The sequence below is a fragment of the Mesocricetus auratus genome, unplaced genomic scaffold, assembly GCF_017639785.1.
Source record: "Mesocricetus auratus isolate SY011 unplaced genomic scaffold, BCM_Maur_2.0 Super-Scaffold_100009, whole genome shotgun sequence".
NCBI classification, from domain to species: domain Eukaryota; kingdom Metazoa; phylum Chordata; class Mammalia; order Rodentia; family Cricetidae; genus Mesocricetus; species Mesocricetus auratus.
The window spans coordinates 29,107,326-29,131,601 of NW_024429193.1; the positions used below are offsets into that span (position 1 = coordinate 29,107,326).

At 41.9% G+C, this 24,276-nt stretch overlaps 1 protein-coding gene across 2 annotated transcripts in view; it reads left to right on the forward strand.

Moving 5' to 3' along the window:
• Nucleotides 1-9,506, forward strand: part of LOC101830901 (glutamyl aminopeptidase) — a 75,200-nt gene extending 65,694 nt beyond the window's left edge. For both annotated transcript variants that reach the window (XM_040751801.1, XM_040751802.1), the window contains exons 18-20: nt 2,895-3,035; nt 7,668-7,746; nt 8,721-9,506. In XM_040751801.1, coding sequence (XP_040607735.1) covers nt 2,895-3,035; nt 7,668-7,746; nt 8,721-8,873 — 373 coding nt within the window. In that variant the 3' untranslated portion in view covers nt 8,874-9,506. The remainder of the gene's footprint in view (nt 1-2,894; nt 3,036-7,667; nt 7,747-8,720) is intronic.
• The last annotated feature ends 14,770 nt before the right edge of the window (nt 9,507-24,276 follow it).

The window sequence follows — 24,276 nt, forward strand, 5'->3', positions numbered from 1 at the left end:
TTTCAAATTTGTTTTTTAGACAAGTTCTCACTATGTGGCCCTGTAGATTAACATTAAGGCAATCTTCCTGCCTCTGCTTCCCACCAGGACTGCCCGTTTAACGTATAATTTAAAATCAATTTGGGAGACTGGGGAGATGGCTCAGCAGTTAGAAGCACTGACTGCTCTTTCAATTCTCAGAAATCACATAGTGACTCACAACTGCCTGTTAACTCCAGTCCCAGGGGAACTCATGCCCTCTTCTGGCCTCTAGGGGCACCAGGCTCTCAAGTGATGCATGGACACACATACAAAGAAGATGTCCATACACATAAAATAATTAAAATAAATAAAACAAAATTGCTTTAGATGAAATAGAGACCATAACCACCTTGACACATGTCGAGGCATTACACTAGATGGCATGGTGCTAATTACATGTGTCAAGGAGTTGAGTAACTACTTTAGATGTTTTAGAAAAGACTCTTGTGCATGCAGGTGTAGAAGAAAAATTATACACACACCCCCACACACAAACTTCAGGGCTTACCACATCAGTATATTTTCTTGATTTCAATGGCCAAGTGTGACAAAATATTCCTCTAAGACATTAGTTGAGAAAGACAAGTTGTTCCACCCTGCACCATCTGCCATAGAAAGTGGTTTTTATGGCTAGTGGTCTTTATGAGCTGTGAATCTGAAGCAATATTCACATTTGAGACTGATATTCCAAGCATCTACAGAGTCTTCCAGAACTCAAGTGATGACCATAACACAAGGTTTGGTGACATGTTTGAGGTGAAGTGAGGGATGCCCTGGAATTCCTGCTTGTCTGAAGCATATGATAAATGTGCTATATTTCACATGAAAGTGGGTTTATATGTACAACTACATGTACTTAAAAAGGTGGCCACCTTTGTTTTCTAGCCAATTGGTTTTATAAGCCAGTACAATGAGGAACCATTGACCCTGTTGTGTTTGTCTGCAAGTTTGGTTTTTAAATGAGTTGTTAAATGCAAACCCCAGTTCACATAGTCTGTTAAAGTAAGTGTCCTATTGTTTCCTCCCTTGTACCCTTTCCTGTTACGCAAGGAAGACGCATGTCCTTTTGCAGTGACGAGAAAGGGATGCTCTGTTTCTTATTGGTCTCCCCTAAGGTATTTACCTATTTTGGTCCTGGGCCAAAGACTGTTGGGTTTTATCTAGTCACATCTTAACTTCTAGAATGCTGTCTTCTGGACATGAGTGCTGTGGTCACAGTCATATCCTTCCACTCCTGAAGTCCTTTTGCTGTGTAACATTTTGGTTTGCCCTGAGGCTTTTTCAGAATCCCTGCATGTTTCTTTTTGAGACTGAAGATATTTCTAGGGTCCTCCCACCCCCACAGACAACAAACCAAAGCAGCATGTGTGTTCCTTAAATCACTTACTCGAGTCACTTGATCTTGCCTAGGACGTATTGTTGTGCTCCCATTCCACAAGGGGCATTGCACAAAGTTAGATATTGATGGGCAGAACTTTCCCTAAAGACTGAAAGGACATGGTAGTATATTCAAATGTAGCATATGAGCTTAACTTAAGGCCTGAGTTTTCTCCAGTGTTGCTTATGGTAAATTTCTGGGGTCAAATGTCTTCCTTTTCTTTCACAGTGCCAGAATACCCAGGAAAACAACTTAAAGCAGGGAAAGATTAATTCTGGCTCAGGGCTCAGAGATCTGAGTTTATGTTTCAATGCTCTTAGGACTGACAGAGGGTGGAAACATGGCAGTAAACAGAAGGAAGGCTGCTCACCACATGGCAGTCAGGAAATAGGGAGAAGCAGAGAAGGAGGTTGGCAATGTATACCCCTCAAAGTGATCCACGTCCTTCAATTAAGCAGGACCTCTTCCCAGCCTGTTAAATTAGGCATTCATCACAATGGATCAATTCATTGATGAAGACAGCATCATCATGATCCAATTATTTCTAGTACATTAACAACTGGGCACCAGGCCTTTAACTACAGAACTTTCAGACCACTTTATATGTAGACTCCAATATTAAGTGTGCTTGATGTTGGTGTGCTTAAAATGTTAAAATCTATAAGTTTCTTTCCTCTTTGATAAAGGATACATCTCTCTAATCTATCTCACATCTCAAAGTTGAACAGTGATCCTTTTTACCCTTATCTTCCCTAAAAATAGGAGTGGTCTAAGCCAGCAGGTAGGAAGCCATGGAACAAGACAAGGATATTATGAGAATATGTCTGATATAGGTATTTTTTAGGTGTCATTCTCATAGTAAACAAAGTATGTGATGCATTCAGATAGAAATAGTTCTAATAGCAATATGGACTTAGAAAGTCAACTCAGGTTAACACCACAGTATAACATCGAGGAACATCTACCCATCTGTTCTTTAGTTCATCCTTAACTAATTTGTATTACACTATAATTATAGCTAGCTAATCTAACCATGCAGTTTACATTAGCAAGCCAAGTTTAAGATCTGACCTATAGAATAAGACCTAGAGTTTTTCTTTAGCACACACTTTTTTTAAATTCAGTGAGATAATAGACAAGTAAGTATGTGTATTCCAATTCAATAAATGCTCATTTATTAGAGTAATCACTAAAATTTGTTTTAATTGTTTTGGTGCTTCCAAAATAATTTAAATTTTAAATTAGTTTAATTTTCAATAATAGTTTTAATATTTAACATCACCTAACTAAAATTATTCGACTTACATCAATTCTTTAAAAAAAATTAAATAAACTAATTTTTATAGACTTTTTTCCCATGTGTCATATTTAATTCATTTTGTCAGTTGGTGCCTCAAGGATTGAGCTGCCAGGATGAAAGCTGTGGTCCTGAAATTTAGATGATAGTTTACATTCGCAGTTTATTTTAAAGAAGTTTTCTTCTGTCTTCACTTAGGTATCTGGACATGCTCAAAGACCCGAATATTATTAAAAGTCAGGATGTGTTTACAGTCATCCGATACATCTCATACAACAGCTATGGGAAGACCATGGCTTGGAACTGGATACAACTCAATTGGGACTATCTGGTCAACAGGTGGGACACTCAGATGATGCCTCCTTGTTCTCTTTGTGTGACACTCTCTAGAGGTGCTTCTTTTTCTCTCTGGTGAACTTTCTCTGAATTCTGTACCATACCAAAACGGCATAATGCCAGAGGTAAAGAACCACAACACTGTCCTTCCAGCTCTGTTGATTTTAGGTATAATTCTTTTTCCTGGAAGTTACTGTTTCCAGCTGATCAACAAGATTCTGAGATCTAGAGAGAGAACTAGATCACATGATTTTTGCTTAACTAAAACAAGTTCATATATTTCTGCCCATACATAGCAAAATGTCAGATACATGTTTAGTTCTCAGCTACTATTTGCTGAAAGCTAGGTGGGAGTTCCTGGAGCTGGGCTCCAAGCAGAGCACTATGTCTCCAGAACTCCATAGGTAGAGCAACTTCCGTCTCCCTTGGCCAGATAATAAACTTTAAGTGTCCCAAAGGCTTCTTAAAAGAGAACAACATTTCTTAGGCAATAGTACTTTGGAGGTGAGTGGGTGGAGATTTGGCATATGCACATCTGCTTGTGTGTGTGTGTGTGTGCGTGCATGCATGTGTGTGTGTGTGTCTATGTGCGTGTGCGTGTGTGTGTGTGTGTGTGTGTGTGTGTGTGTGTGGTTTGTTGGTGCTGAGGACTGGAGGATCTGGGGGCCTTCTGTCTACAATGCACAAAGCACACACTCTATGACTGACCCACCCTCATGCAGCTTGGAAAATGGGAACTACCGATCACAAAAGAAGAGCAGAACAGATGAGGGATGTTTCCCCAGGCTTCTTATTTCTTTAGCCCCACTCAGAGCATGTGCTGCTGCTCTTCTTGGCTCTGGCCCTCTAAATGCTCAATTTCTGTTTAAAAAAAAAGCATCTCTTAGGCTGAATATAAAATAGAATATAGTTTAAATACATTTCCCAAATAAATGTGTACACATTGATGAAAGGTAATTCCACCTGAAGCCTCATGTTAGGAAGTCTCCTTGTTGTCTGTCTTAGTCTTTCCTGGTAATCGCTGTCCTCTGAGAAGTACAGCCACTGGGATGAATTTACCCCCTCCTTTCTCTTACAATTCGCTACTGCCACTGTGTCTGCTTATATTCCCTTTCCTTCTGAGATGCACATTGTGCAGGCATTTCGACAGATCAGGTGGGACAGGTACTCTGGCACTCGGGAGTCACAGAATACTAAGTGTTACACAGCTCAGGTGGAAAGGTATCCTGGAGCTCTGGAGCCAAGGACTACCACAGGCTTCAGTAAGCATAGCAGCTCACAGCCCCGCCTCAGGGAAAGGCTTCCCCAGTGTATCAGGTCTGCTCTGGCAGGAGAGGGTCTTCCAGCTGGGGATGTTTGCCCAGTGCAGCAGTTTTGCTCTGGCCAGGGTGAAGTTGCTACAGTTTAGCTTTGCTCCAGGAGAGTGGAAAGCCAAGTGTAACAACTCCGATGTGCCAAGAGAAAGTTTCCCCCAGCCGAAGTGTTACAGCCCTGCTAGCTGTGCTCTGCCTAGAGTCGTCTCTGCTCCACCACGAAAGAAGGTCTTTACCCAAAGCTCATCAAAGGGGTTTATTGGAAGGGAAGAATCCAGGAGAGTGGCTGCTCTCTGTCAGAGTGGCAGAGGACAGCCAGGTAGCACGAACAGCTACAAGCTTGAACAGACACAGAGTTTATATAGGGCTTCTTAGGGGGCAGAGTTTTCCAGGGTGAAGATTGGTCAGATTTCAATCCCTGAGTTTAGATCTCCCGCTCAGGGATTGGTTAGTTTTCTGCACAGGGTTAGGGTCAGATTTGGCTCTGGTTTCAGGGCCAAAGTGTGTTTCTTTCTCTGATCCTTTTTAGCCTTTTGGTTCTAGTTTTAGGACCAGGGTGTATTTCTTTCACCAGCTCTGAATCCAGGGACAAAGTGTATTTTTTTTTGGCACTGGTTTAGGGTCAGGGTACATTTCTTTGGTTCTGGTTACAGGGCCCAAGTGTGTTTCTTTGGCTCTGCTCAGGGTGTGTTTCTTTTTCCCTATACATTGTATCTCTAGCTGTCAACTAAAGTGTGCTACATTGCTTTTGCTTGTTTATGATAGAGTTTTGTCATTTCTATTCTTGTGATTAGAGAGTCACCGTTTACCCATTTCTTGCTTTGTTTTGTTTGGTTGAGACAGGGTTTCTCTGTGTAACTAACTGCCTTGGCTGTTCTGAAACTCACTATGTAAACAAGACTGACCTGAGCTCATAGAGATCTGCCTACTTCTGCCTCCCCAGTGCTGGGATTAAAGGCATGTGCTACCACCGCCTGAACTCATGTGCACATTTGAGTTCCTATCTCTGGTTCACCAGTCTGTAATTGTTTCAGTGAAAGGCTTGGTTTGGTCTGAGTAAATCTATTCAACCATAACGTGTTTTCTGGGCCTCGGAATTCATCGTGTGTGAGGAGTACTTTCCATTTAGAAAGACAAATGCCTAATGATGCCTACTGTGTGTTTTGTGTTAGCTGAAAGTCTATGTACGCTGCAAGAAATTTATATAAATGAAACACAATGTGTAATTTTAAATTGTTGTGAAAAGATTATTATATATCTTAGCAATTAATAATTAGAAAATATAGGGTTTACCTTGTAATAGAGACCATAGACATCTGTCTTTAAAGTAAACATATTAGATCTTATAGACTAAACTGTTTTGTGAGGACAATGAGTTGATTAACCATTGTCAGAGCTTGGCCCACAGACCTTGCTCAAGGCTTTTATTATTTCTTCATTGTCTGATGCTCTAACTTTCATGAGATATTATTACAGATGGCTCCAACACAAGATCATACAATAGCCACATGTCTGTTACACAAAAAGCAATGTTAATTATGTTTGACTTGAAGACAAAATTTTCCAATGAAAAACTAATAAGAGACAAGTTAAGCAGAAATGAGCCAAGTTTTATTAAAATATTTCCAAACTCTTGAATGATTTCCAAATTTTCTATTGAGTGGTGTTACTGTCTCTATTTCTGGATTATTTATTGTTGCCCTCAAATAAATAATCCATTTTTCTCTCAAGCTTTTTTTCATGTGACCTTTATAACTTGTTTGCTGGGTCACTACTGTGCTCTCCGGTTTGAGCCTTAGCCACAAAGCTCCAGTATCTGTGGGAGATGACTCTGTCCCTGTGTCTTCTAAACCCTTAGGTGACACTGAATCACAATGAGTTCAGTAGGTTTGTAGTCGGGCTTAACCAAATTCGATTTTGGCTTGTTACAGATGAAAAAAAATCAGCAATTTTGACAAAATGAGCATAATGTAAACATTTAAACATTATCTCAGAATAATTTAATAAACACCCAATTATAAGTTTTGAATACATCAAAATGATTTCTGAATGATGTAATATTAGGTATATAAATATGAAGTCAAAGACGATGACCTCATCTAACTTTTTCAGGCTGCTTAAGGTATACTTAAATTCTTAATACAGTTTTAGCTTCTTTGATGCAGGCATAGTATGTTTCCCCATATTTTTTGCACTTCATATGATATTGGGCCATGAGATAAACATATTTTGTTCCTGTGTAGGCAGTGTTTGCACAAGTATCTGCAGTTTTTATTCATTGTATTCCTTACTAGTTCCCAAATACTTCTTTTAATTTTTAGTCACTAAGAGTGAAACAACAATAATTAATAAATCGTAGGTCATTCAAATAACTATGACTTGCATAAATGATGGGTTTACTTTGAAAATGAATGCTTCCGCTGGTAACAGAGAAGCATGGGCACTAGGAGATCACAGTGGATTTTGGAAACACAGCTAACTTCTGCAGCAGTCCCAGCAAAGAGCAACCGGCAGCAAAAGACAGCGATAAACTGGACCATGGAGCCATGGCGAATATGAAAGACTCGTGGAACATGGAGGGGTTGAAAATAAAAGAGGAGAGTGAGATGATGAGGACGATGCTTGGGTTTCTGGTGGGGTTCAGCTTGCTACATATATGTCTATGGTTTTCTTAAAAGGGCAAGAAGGAGAGATGGTCTCTGGTCAGATGCTACTTAAAATTTGAGTAAACTGAAGCCGAAAAATGTCAGCTAGATGTACTTATGTAGAATAGGCAATTCTGGAAAGAGACATTTAGGGCTAGAGAAACTGTGCAGAGGGAAGAGTACTTACTCCTCTTGCTAGGGACCTGAGTTCATTTCCTAGGACTCACCTCAAGGAGTTCATAACCACCCATAATTCTAGCTCTTGTACCCAAGAGGAATGGAAGTATTTGGGGGCACATAACAAGCCTCCTACTATGCCTGAGAAATGATATGAAATTTATACACAAGAAGAAATATGAACTTTGTAGATATTACTCCTGAATATGATTACAAGTGTTTGCTTTTAAATTTTTATTGGTTGTACGCCTGTACTGGTCAAAGGATAGCTCTCAGGAGTTGTTTTTTGTTTTCCATTGTGGGATTTGGGGGTTGGACTCAGGGCATTGGGCTTTCATGGAAGGCACTTTCATTACCTGAGCCATCATAATTTCTTACTGTGTTTAGCTTCTTCAGAAAAGTACTTCCCATCCACACCCACACATATACCTTTTCCATCTAGGAAAAAGATCATACTAGGACACTAATGTCATCTCTTCCTCTCTTCCGCTCCTCTACAGATTCACACTCAATGACAGAACACTTGGCCGGATCGTCACCATTGCTGAGCCCTTCAACACTGAGCTGCAGCTCTGGGAGGTAGGGAGCCAGGTCACTTTTGACTTGTCTAGGAAGGAACAGGCTTAAGCTGTTCTCCCAAAGATTTGTGGTGGTTTCTCTGACAAAATGCCAGACACAAGAAGAAAGAGAAACTCCTTGTATTTAATCAGTTACACACTGCTTCTTTTTACTACCTTGAAAAATGATTCAAATGGCAAAGAGGTTTAGAACCCGAGAAATGAAAGGCCCAGGAAGACTGGGACTGGCTGACAGACGCGAGGGTAGCATGTCTCTCCTACCCTGGTAGCTGTTGGTGACTCTGGGATAAGTTGATTGAGGTTTGAGTCTATTCAGAATTGATAGTTTGAGAATTTCGAAATGAATCCTAAATCTCTGAAATTTCAGCGGAGGAAACAGTATGTCCATTAATGTAGGACAAAGAGAGATGTCATGAACTCTTCATGTCTGTGTATTAGATATGGAGATGTTTAGATTGCTGCATATGTTAAGAAATAAAATAATTCTTAGTTTTGAAAATGGCAGATAATACTCCAGTTGAGTTTTAGGGGTAGTTTGAAGGGTAGAAGTATAGAACCATGCTGAAGAGAGATTTTTCTTACAAGTCTTTAGGATATGAACTGAAAGTATGGGAAATTCTCCAGACCTCTAAAGTAAAAAAGCTGGAGAAAAACCATCATTCCACAGGCCACACTGTCCATGAGACACTTTGGGGAATACACAGACAGTAGAGCAAACCACAAATGTGAACATGCTAACCATGGCATGATGCCCTCCTTCCCTATCATAGCCTCTTGTGGTTAAACTGGCTCTCGTGGGCCCAAAATCAAGAGGAGTGATTGCTCACATGCTTGGCAGACCCATTCTGAGTGATATACCAGGAGCTATAGTCATAACAAATTCCCCACGTGAAGAAACAAAGCCAGTTTCCAAATAGAATTCATGAAGAGATGGACCTCAAATGGTTCTTCTAATTATTTCCTTCTCTTTTCTAGATGGAGAGCTTTTTTGCAAAATATCCAAATGCTGGAGCTGGAGAACAATCTAGACAGCAAGTGTTGGAAACAGTGAAGAACAATATTGAGTGGCTAAAACAGAACAGGCAGACCATAAGCGAGTGGTTTACTAGCTTGCCGAAGGACAGCTAGAGTATTTCGTCTTGTGACTCTGCTGCACCATGGAGCCTGAGGTGTCCTGTTTTTACAAACTGCAGAGGGAGCCTTGGAAACGGGTTCTGCTTGTGCTAAGGACTGTGTTTATGTCTCGCAAAGCTTTTAAATTATCCCTCTTTGTTTCTGAAGGAAGATACTAATAGAGTATTTAATATCCTCAGGGATTTCTGCTAAGTGTACTTCACAGGACGTCTTTACAAACGGAAAGGGCTAATAGTCACATTAATGTCTTTAAATATCATTCCTTGTATCTTAAATCTGTGAAAATAGAACAATTTGGTACTAGCTTTACATTTTTAGCGCCAAAGAAACACCACTTAATCTTCTCTCTTGATTGATTTTTAAAGTTTAAATACCAGTACTTGCGGGACATATTGCCATCTTAATCTTTATTTTATTATTCAGAATTACATAGACCTAATATAATTTTATTCACATATGTCTCACTGCTTTAAATCCTACCAAAGTAACCTTGGCTTAAGTTCTGCTCAAGGACTGAATGAATGAGCCAGAGAAATGATTGACTGTTGCCTTCACTCTTATAAGATCAATCAGACAATGCTGTATTCTTCTTTAAAAAATAAATTTAAATTATTACCTTGAAAAAAATTGTTTCCCAGTGTCACCTTACTCTTGAGGGAACACAATGGCAGCATTCCCCAAATAATTTAGTACATTATAAGCATGCATCGAGAACCCGGCCTCGGTCACCCATTATGCTCTTTCGTCTCTCGTGATGCATGCAGAGTTTCTCCAAATGCACTATGAAATTAGTGGGAATGGAGTGCTTAACTGTGCTCTGTGGATTTTATAGGGAAAAGTGAAAGTAATTTGAAACTGTTCAGGAAGGAGAGAAGCAGATTATTCCATAAAAGTAAAAGGGCTTAATATTTAGCTTTGCACTCCCTAGCAATGAAAGTGTGAAAATGGAGAAACTCCAGGTTGCCTCCAGCATAGAAGTGTATCTAAAAATGTCTTCTTATATAGAAATTTTACCTATAAGCCTGTAACGTGCATTCTTCCTGCCAGTCTGGTCCCTGAGCTGCATCAGTCCCAAAGGAACACACAGGGTGATATATTAATTATAAAGCTGTTGTCTATTAGTAATGGTTTCTTGTTGGCTAGCTCTGACTTAATTATTAACCCATAACTGCTAATCTGAGTATTTCCACGTGGTCTTCTCTTACCGGAGAAGGGGTCCGGACCTCTTATTTTTCTCGCACATGCACATACAACATTAATAAATGCAGTTTTTAATTTATGTATGTAACTGGATGAAAGGTGTGAGTTTCACAGAAGTTGGTGGCCAGGGCATGCTGACATTGGCCCTTGATGCCCAGCAGATCACAATGGCAGTCCAGGGATGCAGGACAGAGAGAATTCCTGTCTTCTCATCGGTTCCATTTTGAAAAATCTAAATTGACTTGGAAAATTCAGAATTGGTTTGGGGCCCATGTGCACAATAAAAAAAATGTTGGCTTTCACTTTGTTTACACAAATATGCCTCAAACATGTGCGCCAGTGTCATACTGATAGTTGTCTGCGACCAACAAGTTGGCTCTAAAAGAAGTGGGAAAATGAGCTTAGTGGTGGGACCAGAGAATGGGGCAGAAGGAAGGGATGCTCACGGACTTGAGAACCCGTGTTTCGTGCTGACACTTCTTTGGAACACCCTTCCATACTAAACTGCCACAGGTAAATGTAAAATATGCCCTCGTGGCAAGGGAGAGTGCACGGTTTTGAGATGGGTTAGTTATTGCCCACCAGCACTGGGTCACACACTGTACTATCCTGGGTCACCCTTCCACACACTGTACTATCCTGTCCTGCTCTGCACGGCCCAGACGATGGATTCGTACTTTAGAGTCTTCCAGCAGCTTAGGCTCCATGGCTGGTGTGCACCTGCATGGAGTTTGGAAGAGAGCAATTGAAGGAGCCATTCTTTTGTGGTGGTGAGGAGAAAGGGGTGCCAATGGGTAACATGAGTGGGTAGCCTCTGAGCTCTGACTCCTCCGCCCCTACCTCCACTTTTCTCAACCCCAGCCTCTCCCCACCCTCCACTCTCACCCTCAGTCCCCTCACCCCCACTTCTCCCCGACCCCCTACTCTCCTTACCCCCCACTTCTTTCCTATCCCCACCCCACTTCCCTTACCCCCTCAATCTCTCCCACCCTCCACTCTCACCCCCTACTCCCACCCTCATTCCCCCCACCCTCCCACTTCTCCTCCACCCCCATTCCCCTCACCCCTCACCCCTTCACCCCAACCACACTTAACATTTCTGAGGTTCAGAGCATTGCTAGTATAACAACTAAATTACTCACTCCTGGGGGATCTGTCTTATTCTGGACCAGAAATACAAGAGCCTAGTGCTCATCTTTGCTCTACTCAAGCTCCTTTAATGGCAGACAAGTTCTTCATTCCCTCTGTTAAATTCTTTTCTTCTGGGGCAATGGTGGCACACGCCTTTAATCCCAGCGCTCGGGAGGCAGAGGTAGACAGATCTCCGTGAGTTAGAGGCCAGCCTGGTCTACAGAGCGAGTTCCAGGACAGCCTCCAAAACAATACAGAGAAACCCTGTCTCAGAAAAAAAATCTTTTCTTCTTAGAGAACCTAGAGTGTTTCTTGAGCTGACCCTGAAATTTACAAATTATAATCACAGAATTTTATTTTGTTTTGCATTTCCATTAACCTAGTGCTTGTTTTGCTGTTCTTTATTCTTCACCCATAAATGTTGCAAGTAGACCTTGTCTGGTGTAGACGACGGACCCAGGTGACCCCCCAAAGATTCTGCTTCAATTCTAACCAGCTTTAGAATATAGAGCCTATGGTGTTTGAATGAAAACTGTCCTGTCATCTCAGACATTTGAGTACTTGGTCTCCAGTTGGTGACACGGTCTGGGAAGGCTTGGGAGGTGTGGCTTGTTGGAGGAGGAGTGTCATTGGAGGTAGCTTTGAGAGTTTAAAGACTCGGGCCATTTTCAGTTTCCTTTCTCTGTTTCGCTCTTGTGGTCCAAGATGTGAGCCCTCAGTCTCTGGTCCAACCACCACACCTGCCTCTTGCTGTCTCCACTCCACTATCGTGGACTCTAACCTCCTGAACAATAAACCCAAATAAACGTTTTCTTTAATAAGCTGCCTTGGTCATGGTGTCCCATTGGAGCAACAGAAAAGAAATGAAGCAAAGATTGTTCCTTGTGGAAAGGGGGAAGAGGAACCAGAACAACGCTTGACGTCTGTATCTGTATCATGATACATCTCTTTTTGACAGGCATCTCTGAGATGCCTTCAATGCTGACTTCACAGTTCTGCAAGTGTAGAGTCACCAAATGGCAGGAATCCTATTACTAGGAATATTTCCGGGGAGGGAGGAGAGTGTTCAAGCTCCACACAAAGTCTTATATGTGGATATTCATAGAAGTTTTGTTCAAAATTGCCAAAAAATGGATATTAGCCCAAATGCTCATCATTTAATAAACAAAAAATAAGCATTAGCCATAAAGTGGACTACAATTTAGCCAGAGTCTGGTCACATTATCCTTTACCTAGATCTAGCTGCCCATATGCCATATGGATATACCATTGATCTTTGAAATATATATATGTGTGTGTGATTGTATGTATATATGTATATATATGTACACACACACACACACACACACACACACGTGTGCCAAATGCTATGTTAAAGAAATCCTGAAGGCTAAAAGAAAGGCCCAATAAGCTTTAAAGGGAGGAAGGATGGCAGGAGGGGAGGGAAGGAGAGAGTGAAAGGAAGCTGAGAATATTGTTATAATTATCACTATGTATCTATATTGGATATGATGAAACACTTCATTTGTTTTCCAATAATTTGTTTCCAGTTAGGAAAAACACAGTCATTTGTTTTTCCCTCTATTTGAAAACCAAGAGAAATAGTTTGTTGGTCTACTTTCCAGTGCTTGACAGCATAGTTGAAAAAAACTTGTTAAAAGATTTATCTCAGCTCCCTGTCCATGGTCATCTGACCAGGTTCTTTTGGGGCCTGTGGGAAGGCAGAACAGCAAGGCAGAAAGGCTTGATGGAGAAGGCTGCTCACCTTATTGTGAATGGGACAGTCAAGGTCACAGAAGACGACCAGAATCCCAAGACCCTCTTTGTGTCCCAGTGAGTTGCCTCCTCCAGCTGGGTCCTACCTCTGGAAGTCCCCACTGCCTCCCAATAGTAGGGAAGCGAACTTTGCACACATGAGCTTGTGGGAAACATTTTAAGGTTCCGGTCATAACAGATGGCGGACTGGTAGCTAAGAGCAATGTCATTTTGCTATCATTAAAACACAGTCTATCAATCATTGAAATTCCATGGAAAAACAAATGAAGGTCCTACCATCCCCCAAACGAGTAAACAGAGCACAGGAAGGACAGAGAGAAAACACAATGAGCAAGCCAGCACATAGCCTAAAGGAGCGGCTGATTCATTTAACTGTGTGTCATATTAAATCAAGCATTTTGAAATGCCCAGAGAGAATTTTTACTTCAGTGACAGGTACCAATTTTTTTTAATCTGCAATATGTTACTTTTCAGTGAGAAAGAGAAAGAAAGGCTGTCAGCTGCAAAGCCACATTGTATAACCCTGGAACCACACTCTTTTCTGGAATGTACATAATCATCCAAGTTCAAGAACATGATCTGCTGTTCTTAGCTGATGTAAAGTCCAGGGGTAAGGATATGTTCAATATAGTTTTTTGGAAATAGTTATAGCTCTTGGTTGCTAGACGTGCCTCGTCTAGCCGGTGTCCCCTCAACCCCAGTGGCCTCTTTCATTTTTCTCACTTAATCGCTTCCTTTATATCAAAGGCAAGGTTACTGAATGAGGAGGCCAGTAACAGTCAGGGGAAGAACTCTTCACCAGCAATAGCCAGTGCCTGCTTAATGGCATGGGTGATGATTTCTGCTTGTGTCTGGACTCCATACTTATTCTGCTCCATGAGGCATTCTTTCTTTTCTATTGTCAATATTTGATTTTCCTCTCCTCTTTGTACCGGTAGGGCAATGTGCCACTATTCTGCCAAAAGGAAAAACAAAACAACAATGTTTTCAGGTCCTGATGTATCTTTACTACAACATTTGTCTAAACGAGTTGCTGACACTTGCCTAAGATCCCACTTCCAGCACATTCTACCAGGGCTTGATCTCACTGGTCCACTAAAACTACATTTCCTGAGGAAACAATTGTACAGAAAGTCAAGGTTACAGTGTACACGTACAGAGTTAATTGACAACCGACTAACACAAACCTAAACTCAGAATATCAAAATGAATGAAGCATAGTCTTCAGAAAAACCTGACTACAATACTAATTTAATGGGAGTTTCAAAAGTTTTATCAAACCAAAATGACTTTGAATACAGATATTTTCCCTTGTTACTTAATAACTTGATGAACTAGAGGCCATGATGACAAATACCAAGTTCAAAGGCAGCTGTCTAGATAAAAATCATTCTAAAAGTTGTGCCAAGGTAAGGGTGTCCCACATAAACAATTCTGCATCCATTTGCTCTAATGCATAGAACAATTAGTAAAGTCCCCCAAATTATAGGACACAGAGGAGGACTCCAATTTTGTAAAAAGCTTTACAAAACATCATTAAGCTTTCTTCTTGGCCATCTCCCCTAAGAAGAAAGAAATGAAAAAACTCTTGATAAAGTAATATGTAACCTATAACTTTAGTCAATACATCTTTGCAATTAACTCTTCCAGATCAATTGAATATGTACTCTAATTGGAGGATCTTGTGTTAAAATTGTAACAATGATTATGCCTGGGCAGCATGACTGACTCTCACCCATAGAGTTAAAGGTTTAAGTATCAATAAAGGCTCAAGTAAATGCATGCTTTTGTAAAATATTTACTTGCATTATAATGAGAAATGATGTTCCAACTTTTCAAAACATCCAAACTTGAGGTTTATCGAGAAGGAAGCCATAAAAGTTTAGACAAAGCATCAAATAGACTAACAGGGCCATAATTTTGGGGTAACTAAAAGGCTGTGATTTTGGTCTTTCTTTTAAATGCAAATGATAAACTACACTCTAAATCCAACCAAGATTAGTCAATAATTGCACATAAAAAATCAAAGTTTAGCTTTAACTTTAAAATCAAATGTGCACTCACAAAATTAAAGCAGAACAGAGAAGAATACAATCTGTGACATTTAGAATAGTTAGCCTTGTTTATATGGCTGAGACCTACGGTTCAGCTGGAATCAACTCTTTGACCTTACACTAAATTCATGCTTCAAATTACTGAAACCCAGAATACATCCTACATCTTGGTCTTGATTTCCAAGCTAAGATATTTACATGGATACTTTCTTTTTTGTGTGTGTTGGCATTAGAGGTAAGAGGTGTTTTATTTGGAGGTATTAAGGAGCACAACTTAAATATGACAACACCTAACATGTATGCTTTGGCTTCCCATGCCACTTGGCCTGTTTGATTTACACCTTCTATATTGGCCAAAGATTTAATGCTGTGACAAAAATAATTTTGCCACATTGCTGAGGGAAATAATTTAACAGGAAGGAAGATTTATTTTGGCTCACGGCTTTATAGGTCTCAGCCCACAATCACTTGGCCCCATTGCTTCTGGCCCCAAACCTGGCAAGACAGAATTTCATCGCCCATAGCATATAGTAAAGAAGTCCAAAGGTTCATGCCTCTCTCAATGCAGAAATGTCTCCATTATTTCTCTAAGAGTTCCCAAACCTAAACAATCCCAACATTGCTTGAATGTCCAAGGACAAGAGCTCTTCCAAGACTCAAGTCAAATTCTAAGCTGTGAGTCTCTGGGAAATTAAACGATGTGTGTATGACAAAAGTACAATGCCACAGAGAAAATGTTAAGATCCTAAAGGGAACAATGTGTCACAGGAAAGAAAGATGAGATCTAAGCAAGGCTGAAACCCAAAGAACAAACATTAAATCATATGGTCCTGCACTGCGGTACATGGAGGCATGATATGTGCTCCAAAAGGCTGGACAGTTCTGCCACTCAGGTTTTCTCCTACACTGTTCTCCTCTCTGGCTTTGCTTTCCTCAGCAGATAGTCCACATCCCTGGCATTTCTGTCTCCCTGGGGTCTCCATTACATCTTTGTCTTCATTCTAATAGCTTCCCGTGTCACTGTCTTTGGGACTACCTAATGGAATATCCTCACCTTGACACACATTGCCTGGCCTCCTGAAAACTAGGTGGAAGCCTCCATGACTCTACAACTCTAGAGTTCTTCCTATCAGTAAAGTCAGTATCACATGAACAATGGCAAGATCTAGCATCAGCTCAAGCAGCAAATAGATTCACTTGGATCATGACTTTAGTGACCTCTAAGAATCTAGACAGCTGAACATGGTGAAATGAATCCTGAAGAAATAACTTCTTAGGTGTGACTGTTCAAGTGCAGAACCCAAGAAATATTCTGTTCTCAAGGGAATCTTTCAGTGACTTTATTCTTTCATGCTCTTGAGCTGAAAATGGGTTGGATCTGGCCAGTTCCAGAAATGCCTTGAAAGCAACTCTTCCACTATCCCTGAGAAAAAGATTGGGGGGTTTGTTGTTGTCGTTTTGTGATAATGTTGTCAGAAGCTATGCGTTCTTTAGCTCCTACTTTACTCCAGGTTTTCAAATTTTCTACTTGGATTTTTACTCTCAACTGCCATCTTAAGCTGCATAAGAGCGACTATACTCATACAACAGCCTGGATGTTGGACTACCACGAAATATCTTCCACAGATTGATCGGATGATAGTGCCCCCCTCCTCTCTCCATTTCTTTCTTTAAGATAGGGTCCCTTTGTGTCACCCCGTGGTCCTGGAGCTTGCTATGTGCACTAGACCTCTGCCTCTCTTTTCTTTTCCTTCATTCTTTTTTATGTACTATCTTTTTATTTATTTTGTGTGCCTTTCACATTGTGCATTTTGATTCTCTTCATCTCCCCATCCCTTCACATGTGTCCACTGCCCCTGAGCTCCTCTCCCCAGAGCAACATAATTAAAGGAAAAAATGAAAAATGAAAAAAATCTTGTCATGAAAGCTGCAGTGTGGCACAGTGAGTCACGCAGTAAATCCCTTTGTCCATGTATCTTTACATGCAAGTGTTCATTGCTAAGAGTCATTGGTCTGCTTAGAGGCCTCTGGTTTCTACTACACTATCAAAGCAGGGGCCTCCCTGGGACCCCTCTTGGATATCCTGTTGTCGCCCTATATTGTGGAGACCCTGCAGCGTTGGATCTGTGGGTCAGGCCCCTTTCCTTACTCCGTCAGAAATCACAGATGGGGCGGATGTTGCGGGAGGAGCAACTCATAGCCCTGGTTCTGAGCCTGGGCAGCTTCAGGGTTGGTCAGCCTATCAGTCCTCCCCTGGCCTCACCACCAGGGTGAGCTCTCCAACACTGCCCCAGCTAATCCACCCCTTGCAGCAATGAGCAAGGGGCAGGGCCAAGTCTCCTGACTTCATTCCCTCAGGGTCTGCTCTTGCACACGTACACTATCAAGGCCAGCTCCACTGTGTTGCCAAGGCAAGGTACAGGGACCACTCTCCCACGTGCTGCAGATGGTGAGGGGCAGGGACCGCCCTTCTACTCCCAAGACCCCAGGGCTGGCTCCTCTACCTGTCCCAGGCATCAATGGAGGTAGGGATGGAGGGCATCTCTCCTTCGCCCATGCCGCCACATGTCAGATGAGCAATGGGTGCCGTCTCTCCCTGCTTACAACACTGGGACTGGGTCACCCACACCTCCAACAATAGGGCCAGCTTTGCTGTACTGCCTAGGCAAGGAGAAGGGCCCACTTTCTTGAGAGTTGCAGCTGGTATAAGGGAAGATCAGTTCTCTCATCTGTTGCAGGTGGTAATGGGTGAGGGGTGGCGGGGGATCATTTCTTCCCCACCCACACTGCCTCATGACAGATGAGTAGTGGAGATAGCTCTCTCATGATTACAGTTTTGGGGCTGGCTCACCCACACCACCACTAACAGGGTTGACTATTAAACTGCCCAGGCAAGGTGCAGGGCCTGCTCTCCCAAGTGTTGCAGCTGGTTGGAGTCAGAGACAGCTCTCCTGTTCTTATGACTACAGCTTTCCTGCCTTAGGTGTTGATGGACTCAGAGGGCCACCTCTCCCCTGCCCATGCTACCACAAGACAGATGAGTAATGGGGACAGTTCTATGTTCATAACTTCGGGGCTGGCTCACCCACACATTTGCGAACAGAGTTGGCTTTATTGTGCTGCCCTCGTGAAGTATAGGGCCTGCTCTCCCAAGTGTTGGGTTGGCGGAGGTCACTGCCTCTGCCTTTCAAGTGCTCGATCACACCTAGCTAACAATATCTTTAAATCTGTCTCGAGTACAGTCTTAGAGCATCAAAACAATGTAGACAAATTCTTTGACACAACAAGCATGGCTTCTGACCTAACCCCCAACGGAGTCTTTGTTCTCATCAAAACTTCATGATGACCATCCTGGTATTCTGTAAACAGATCAAGACTGTCTTCTAATCTCCACTTACAGCATTCTAGGGTACCACTAGTCCACATCTCCAAATTTCCAAATTCCTTCCAAAAACCAGTAGCAAAGAGTCTGAACCCTTTATGATCTTGCAGCCACAGTAGTGTTCCCACTTTATGATGCACATTTTTGGGTCAAACTTTTGTTGCTATGACAAAATACCTGAAAGGAATGAGTTGAAAGGAGGAAATGTTTGTTTTTGACTTACAGTTTCAGGCCATGGTTCCATGCGTGTTGAAGTAGGATGATACGTGCATGACATGTGATTGAGTGGCTTACCTCATAGTGGGCAGGAGGTGAGGGACAAAGTATTCCTCAAAGGCCTGCCCCACTGTGACCTACTTCCTCTAACTAGGACTCATCTCTCAATAAAGCAATCAAATAAAGAATCAATTAATGGATGAATCCACTGATGAAGATAGAACCCTCCGGAATTCCCAGTGTTTACCATCTGGCTGTCAGGCATTTACACTTGTGCCTTTGGGGAGAAACTCTTCATATCTAAATGACAACATTTGTTCTGTCAACTTCCAGTCTTCTATAAACCTGATACTAACAAGACAGGGAAATTATAAAATATGAGTGCAAGGGTATAACTATCCACAAAGAAAACTCAACAACTGCACTGGTATTCCAGCAGATTTTAGAGACAGTAATTTGGGATTTTGTTTAAGTTTTCTAGAATATTGTTACAAATGCCGTGAGTCCCTAGAGAACTTTCTCGGCAATAAATCTTTCCATTTTTTCTTCTGCAAGTATTAGTAATGAGTTAATTCCCAATTCTACCGTGTCCTTAAAAGTGGAGGCATCTGCGTCTGGGGAGATGGCTCAGTGGTCAACAGTGCCTGCTGAAAAGCCGTGAGGACAGATCCAAGCACCCGTGTCACAAGCAGGGCATCCCATCCAGCACTCGGCTGCTGAGGATGGCTCAGTGGTTAAGAGCCACCTTGAAGGGGACCAGAATTCAGTTCCCAACACACACATGGCATCTCACAACTGTCTTTAATTCCAGTTACATGGAATCTGATGCCCTCTTCTGGCCTCTGCAGGCACCAAGCACATGAATGGCCCACGCAGGCAAGCACTCATACACATAAAATAAATCCATCTCAAAAAGAAAATTCCCCCAAAATAACCAACAGCAAAACAGATAAGCCTAAAACAAAATCAAACAGCACTCCTAGATACTAACGTATCGTGCAAATTGGTGCATATGTAAGCCTCATGTGTCAGGTTAGTAGTTTGCCATCTGACACCGAGGGGTGGGTCTCACTTGGCAGAAATGAATGCAATATGTTTCCGATCAGAGAGAAAGCCTCCACCAGCTGCTGGAACTTTCAGAAATCTTCACCTTGAGTCATCCTGAGTTTGCTTATTTGGGGCCTAATTATGTCATGCCTCCTAAAAAATAAAAAGTCCTTTCTGATCATCCCTTACATTGTTAAACGGCAACTGAGAAAAAGAGAACGGGCATTTTATGGTTTGTGGGAATAGCAGCAGACGGTGCACTTTGATCACGAACTCTGCCTTTTATGCAAGACAGGTTCTTTCTAATAGCAAAATGAAAATGTTATTAATAGAGGCCACAAGCATTCCAGGCGTGTATACTACACTACCTTGAAATACAGACTCATTAAAGCAAAAGTAAGAATTTCGTTATCTTCTACTTGGATGCCCATAAAAATCAAACACTGGCGCGAAGCAGAGAAAGGAGGAAGAAAGACGAGGGAGGGCGAGAGTGAAAGAATAGGAAGAAAGAGAGGAAGAACAAAAGCCTATCCGTGGGGGCAAAACATTGCAATGAACTGCAAACTAGTACCACCTCCAGACTTTCCCAGTTCCTGACTGGGGGAAGGGAGGGTCTCCTCTCACTGCTTAAGCCCTTCATGTATTAAGACTTCAGAGCAGCCTCTAGTGGCAGATTAAGGACTTTACAGTGACCTTGCCAAACCAAAGATGCCTTCTACTTCTTTTACTACTGAGCCAGCGCTGAGTCAAAATAGCTAACCAGCCTTGGCAGCTACACAGTCAACTGTCCTTAATACTTACTTCTGTTTGGATCTGTGCGCACAGTGCCAAAGCTCCCAATGCGTTGCAGATGGAGGGGGAGACCCTGTGATCTCTGAGCTGAAGCGCGGTGGGTACGGTGAACGGGGGCTTTACTTTAAGGAACAAAGACAGAAGGCTTGACCGTCTTCACCATGAACCCTCTCCTCCAATGCCGTTCTTTATCATTTAAGTTATAGTAGGAGGGATCCGGGAGAAAGGGTCGGACAGAGTGTTTACTGTCTCCTTCCCTAGTGGAGTAACCCGCAGCAGAGAGAGATTCTTCAGGTCCGGATGCCCCCCGGGGTTCCCTTGGGGCTCTTCTCCCCCTCCGGTTCCGATGTAGCCCTCTCTGGGCAGACACTGCACAGGCCCAAACCCGGGAAAGACGCCCGGTAAGGATGGAATGCAGCCTGGTTGGCCATGCGCCCTGGTCCTGTGGCCCCGGGAGCAGGACTGGGGGGGAGGCACCGCAGGGAGGCGGAGGACTGTGGCTGCGCATGCCTTCCCTAAGGATGCAGCCTGGTTCAAGGAGTCCAGTGCCCAGGGGAGGTGGGACACTTTGCTGTCTCCTAAGGTGGTTCCAGCTCCCTGACACCATCCTTTATGGGAACAAATGTCTGGACTGCGGTCCTCAAGCTTCCCGAGGTAGCTCACGGCAGCCTTTAATGAGGGATGAGGGAGAACATTTTCTTTACTCCTTCATTTCCAGTGTGAGAAGCCAGGGTTTGAGGTGATGGATTGGAGGAATGAGAAAGGCAGGCACACGGATTGAGAAAAGACCTACTTGACATATTGACACTCTTTTGAAAGGATGGACCTCGGAGAAGTTCCCTGAGTATGTCTACCTTTCGTTCGACTTCACACACCTATAGAGTGAACTTTGGTTATTTTGGCAACCCTCCACGGCCCTCTTCCACCCTCCTCCTCTCCCGCTGAAACCCTTCTCATAAATCCTTTTGTTCCACGGAGACCGAACAATAAAACAGGGCTACCTTTCTTTATATAATTAATATAAACATGCAATAGTTTTAATTTCTCCGCGTGTCTTACACAGGTGCTTTCAAATAAATTAACCTCAATCTTATTTTTTGCTATATTTTGTTTATTGAAATTTTTCCACTTGGGTAGGAGTGCTGCAATGATGAATTCGTATTTGCTGAGTGCCTGGAACTAAAGACAACATGAAACATGATGGAACTACTCTATTATTATTGATGCAGGAAAATAATAACCTCATGGGACTGGTAACCCCGTGCCATCTGCTACATTAATTGAGCTTACTGTTGGAAATGGCCTTTGCCTATTCAGGCCCAAAGACAGTATTCAGGAATAATTACTCAGGTAATTCAAGTATCCAGAAAAAAAAATGAGATAGTACTTTGAGGGAAAGTTGTAGCATGATAAATAAAAACCCAGAGACAAATATTGGGGCTAAAACTGAAGATCAGAGAAGCAAAGCAGCCAGCCACTAAAGAGTTCTCACCTCGACCAATGCTCAGGCAGAAGGGGAGATCCACTGAACCTCAGACCCCAATGAGTTCCTGTCTCCCCCTGCCTTATAGTACTCTCTCCGCCTAGCCATATCACCCCTGTCTCCACCTCCCTAGTGCTAGGATTAAAAGCATGTCACTCTAAGTGCTGGGATCAAAGGGGTGAGCTCTGTTTCTCTTTTAGACTGATTCGCTCTCATGTAGACCAGGGTGGCCTTGAACTCACAGAGATCCATCTGCCTCTGCGTCCCAAATGCTGGGATTAAGGGTGTATGCCACCACTGCCTGGCCTTGATGGCTAACTAGTGTGGCTAGTTTTGCACTCTGATCTTCAGGCAAACTTTTTTTGTTAGATCATAGACAAAATATCACCACAGAAAGTCTCATGATTGATTTAGTTTCCTTTTTCTCTATTATTATAATAAACCCATCATGTCTAATCACATATAAATGGATAGATTTCCCATGCTATCTTTCCAATGATTTAAAATAGTTTTCAATCTTCACTAACAAACTGAGGATTAGATCATTTTCTTCCCTTCGTAGAAGCCCTGCTGCTCAGTTATTATAATAGAAATGAAAATAAAACCCCAGAGAATTTAAAATATTTTACCCTGGCTATTGGATACATAGCCTTTTCTGGCTCCCGGACAGGAACAGGCTTTAAATATTATAACAATTGCCTTAATTCCCCCTCTTTACTTCACTAATGTCCACTGAACACAGCTCTCAAAATCACATGGTACTGATTGTGTTTCAACAGTAATCTCGGGAGTTTTAGTAATAAATTATTTTGTCAACACAGGGCTTTTAAAAGTAATGTTCTGAAATAGCCAGTGAGCAGCTCTAATCAATCATTGAGAAACTTTTCTATATTCAAGCACAGAAAACATTAAAACTTAATATTGCGAAAGCGGGCCAGACCACTATCATCAACATAATCATCTTCATCACTTATATAACATATTAAATGACTCAGCGCAGAAGCGCCAGCAAATGACGTTGTGCTGGAGCTCACTGGAGGCAGCAATTCCCTTTAGTAAATTGGTGTCTGCTCCTAGGCTTATTAAGCCTATAATGGATTTACTAGACATTTTAGACAATTTGAGAGTACTAACGTGCAGAATCCATGAGAGCTTGATGTAGATGTGCTGTGATTCCAAACTTTTTTTCTTCAGCTATCTGAGGAGAAAAGAGCTGGAAAACAACCCAGGAACCGGTCCGTCTACTGGATACCCACCATTGCCATGAATGATGAGAACTGAGGGAACATTTTCATCTTGCCACCCTTGAGACATTGTTTAGAATTTGAATTGTCAAATCCGTCAGCTCTGAGTCTCATCTTTTTAGTCTTTATTTGTATGTACATGCGCTACAAGTCACCGGACTTTTGGAAACACACGCATGCGTGCATCTCCCGGCCCCCACGCCTGCTGGGTTAAGAAAGCGATTGGAATACTTGTGCTATTGCGTGGTGGTTTTGCTTTTTTCTTCTGAGTGATGGAAGAGGACTGGTGTTGACAGGGCAATCTTTGGCACCAGCACAGCCACATTAAATTTCTCTCCTTTTCTCATCACTTGTAAAGTGCTCTACAGTCCTGTAGTTCTGTGTCCTGAGTAAAGCACAGGCTTTTATAACATTTAATAGTGCATCAAAGTCTCTGAAATGATATTCCAAACTATGGATATGTGTATACAGACACAGACATAGACACACACGCACACACATACAAACACACACACACACACACACACACACACACACACACACACACACACAGGGTTTCTCTGTGTAGCCCTAGTTGTCCTGGAACTCACTCTGTAGACCAGGCTGGCTTCAAACCTAGAGACTCACCTCCCTAGTGCTGGGTGAGATGTATATTTTTTATTGTGTTGATTGTACCATTTCCAATTTTTCATTTTATGACTAAAAATATATAAAGAACATTAAAGGAAAAGCCATGACTAAGATATATTGGGTTTGAGGATGACCCAAATTAGAGACAAATTAATTTTCTTTTATCAGACCCTGAATATTCACTTCTAGTGATGTTAAAAAACTGTTCTGCAAGCCATTAGCAATGAAATATTTTCATATTGCAAATAACTTATTAAGACAGTAGGAGAAAGAAAAACCATTTACTTTGTGTTTTAAATTTCATTCTCTTTAAATATTATGAGATGAGTCTCCATGACTGAAAATAAGTACAAGACATTGAAATTCACACTCCATGTTCTCATTTAGAGCTGTTCTGGTAGTATTCTACCTACTTTATACAACATTGTTCTTAAACAAAACT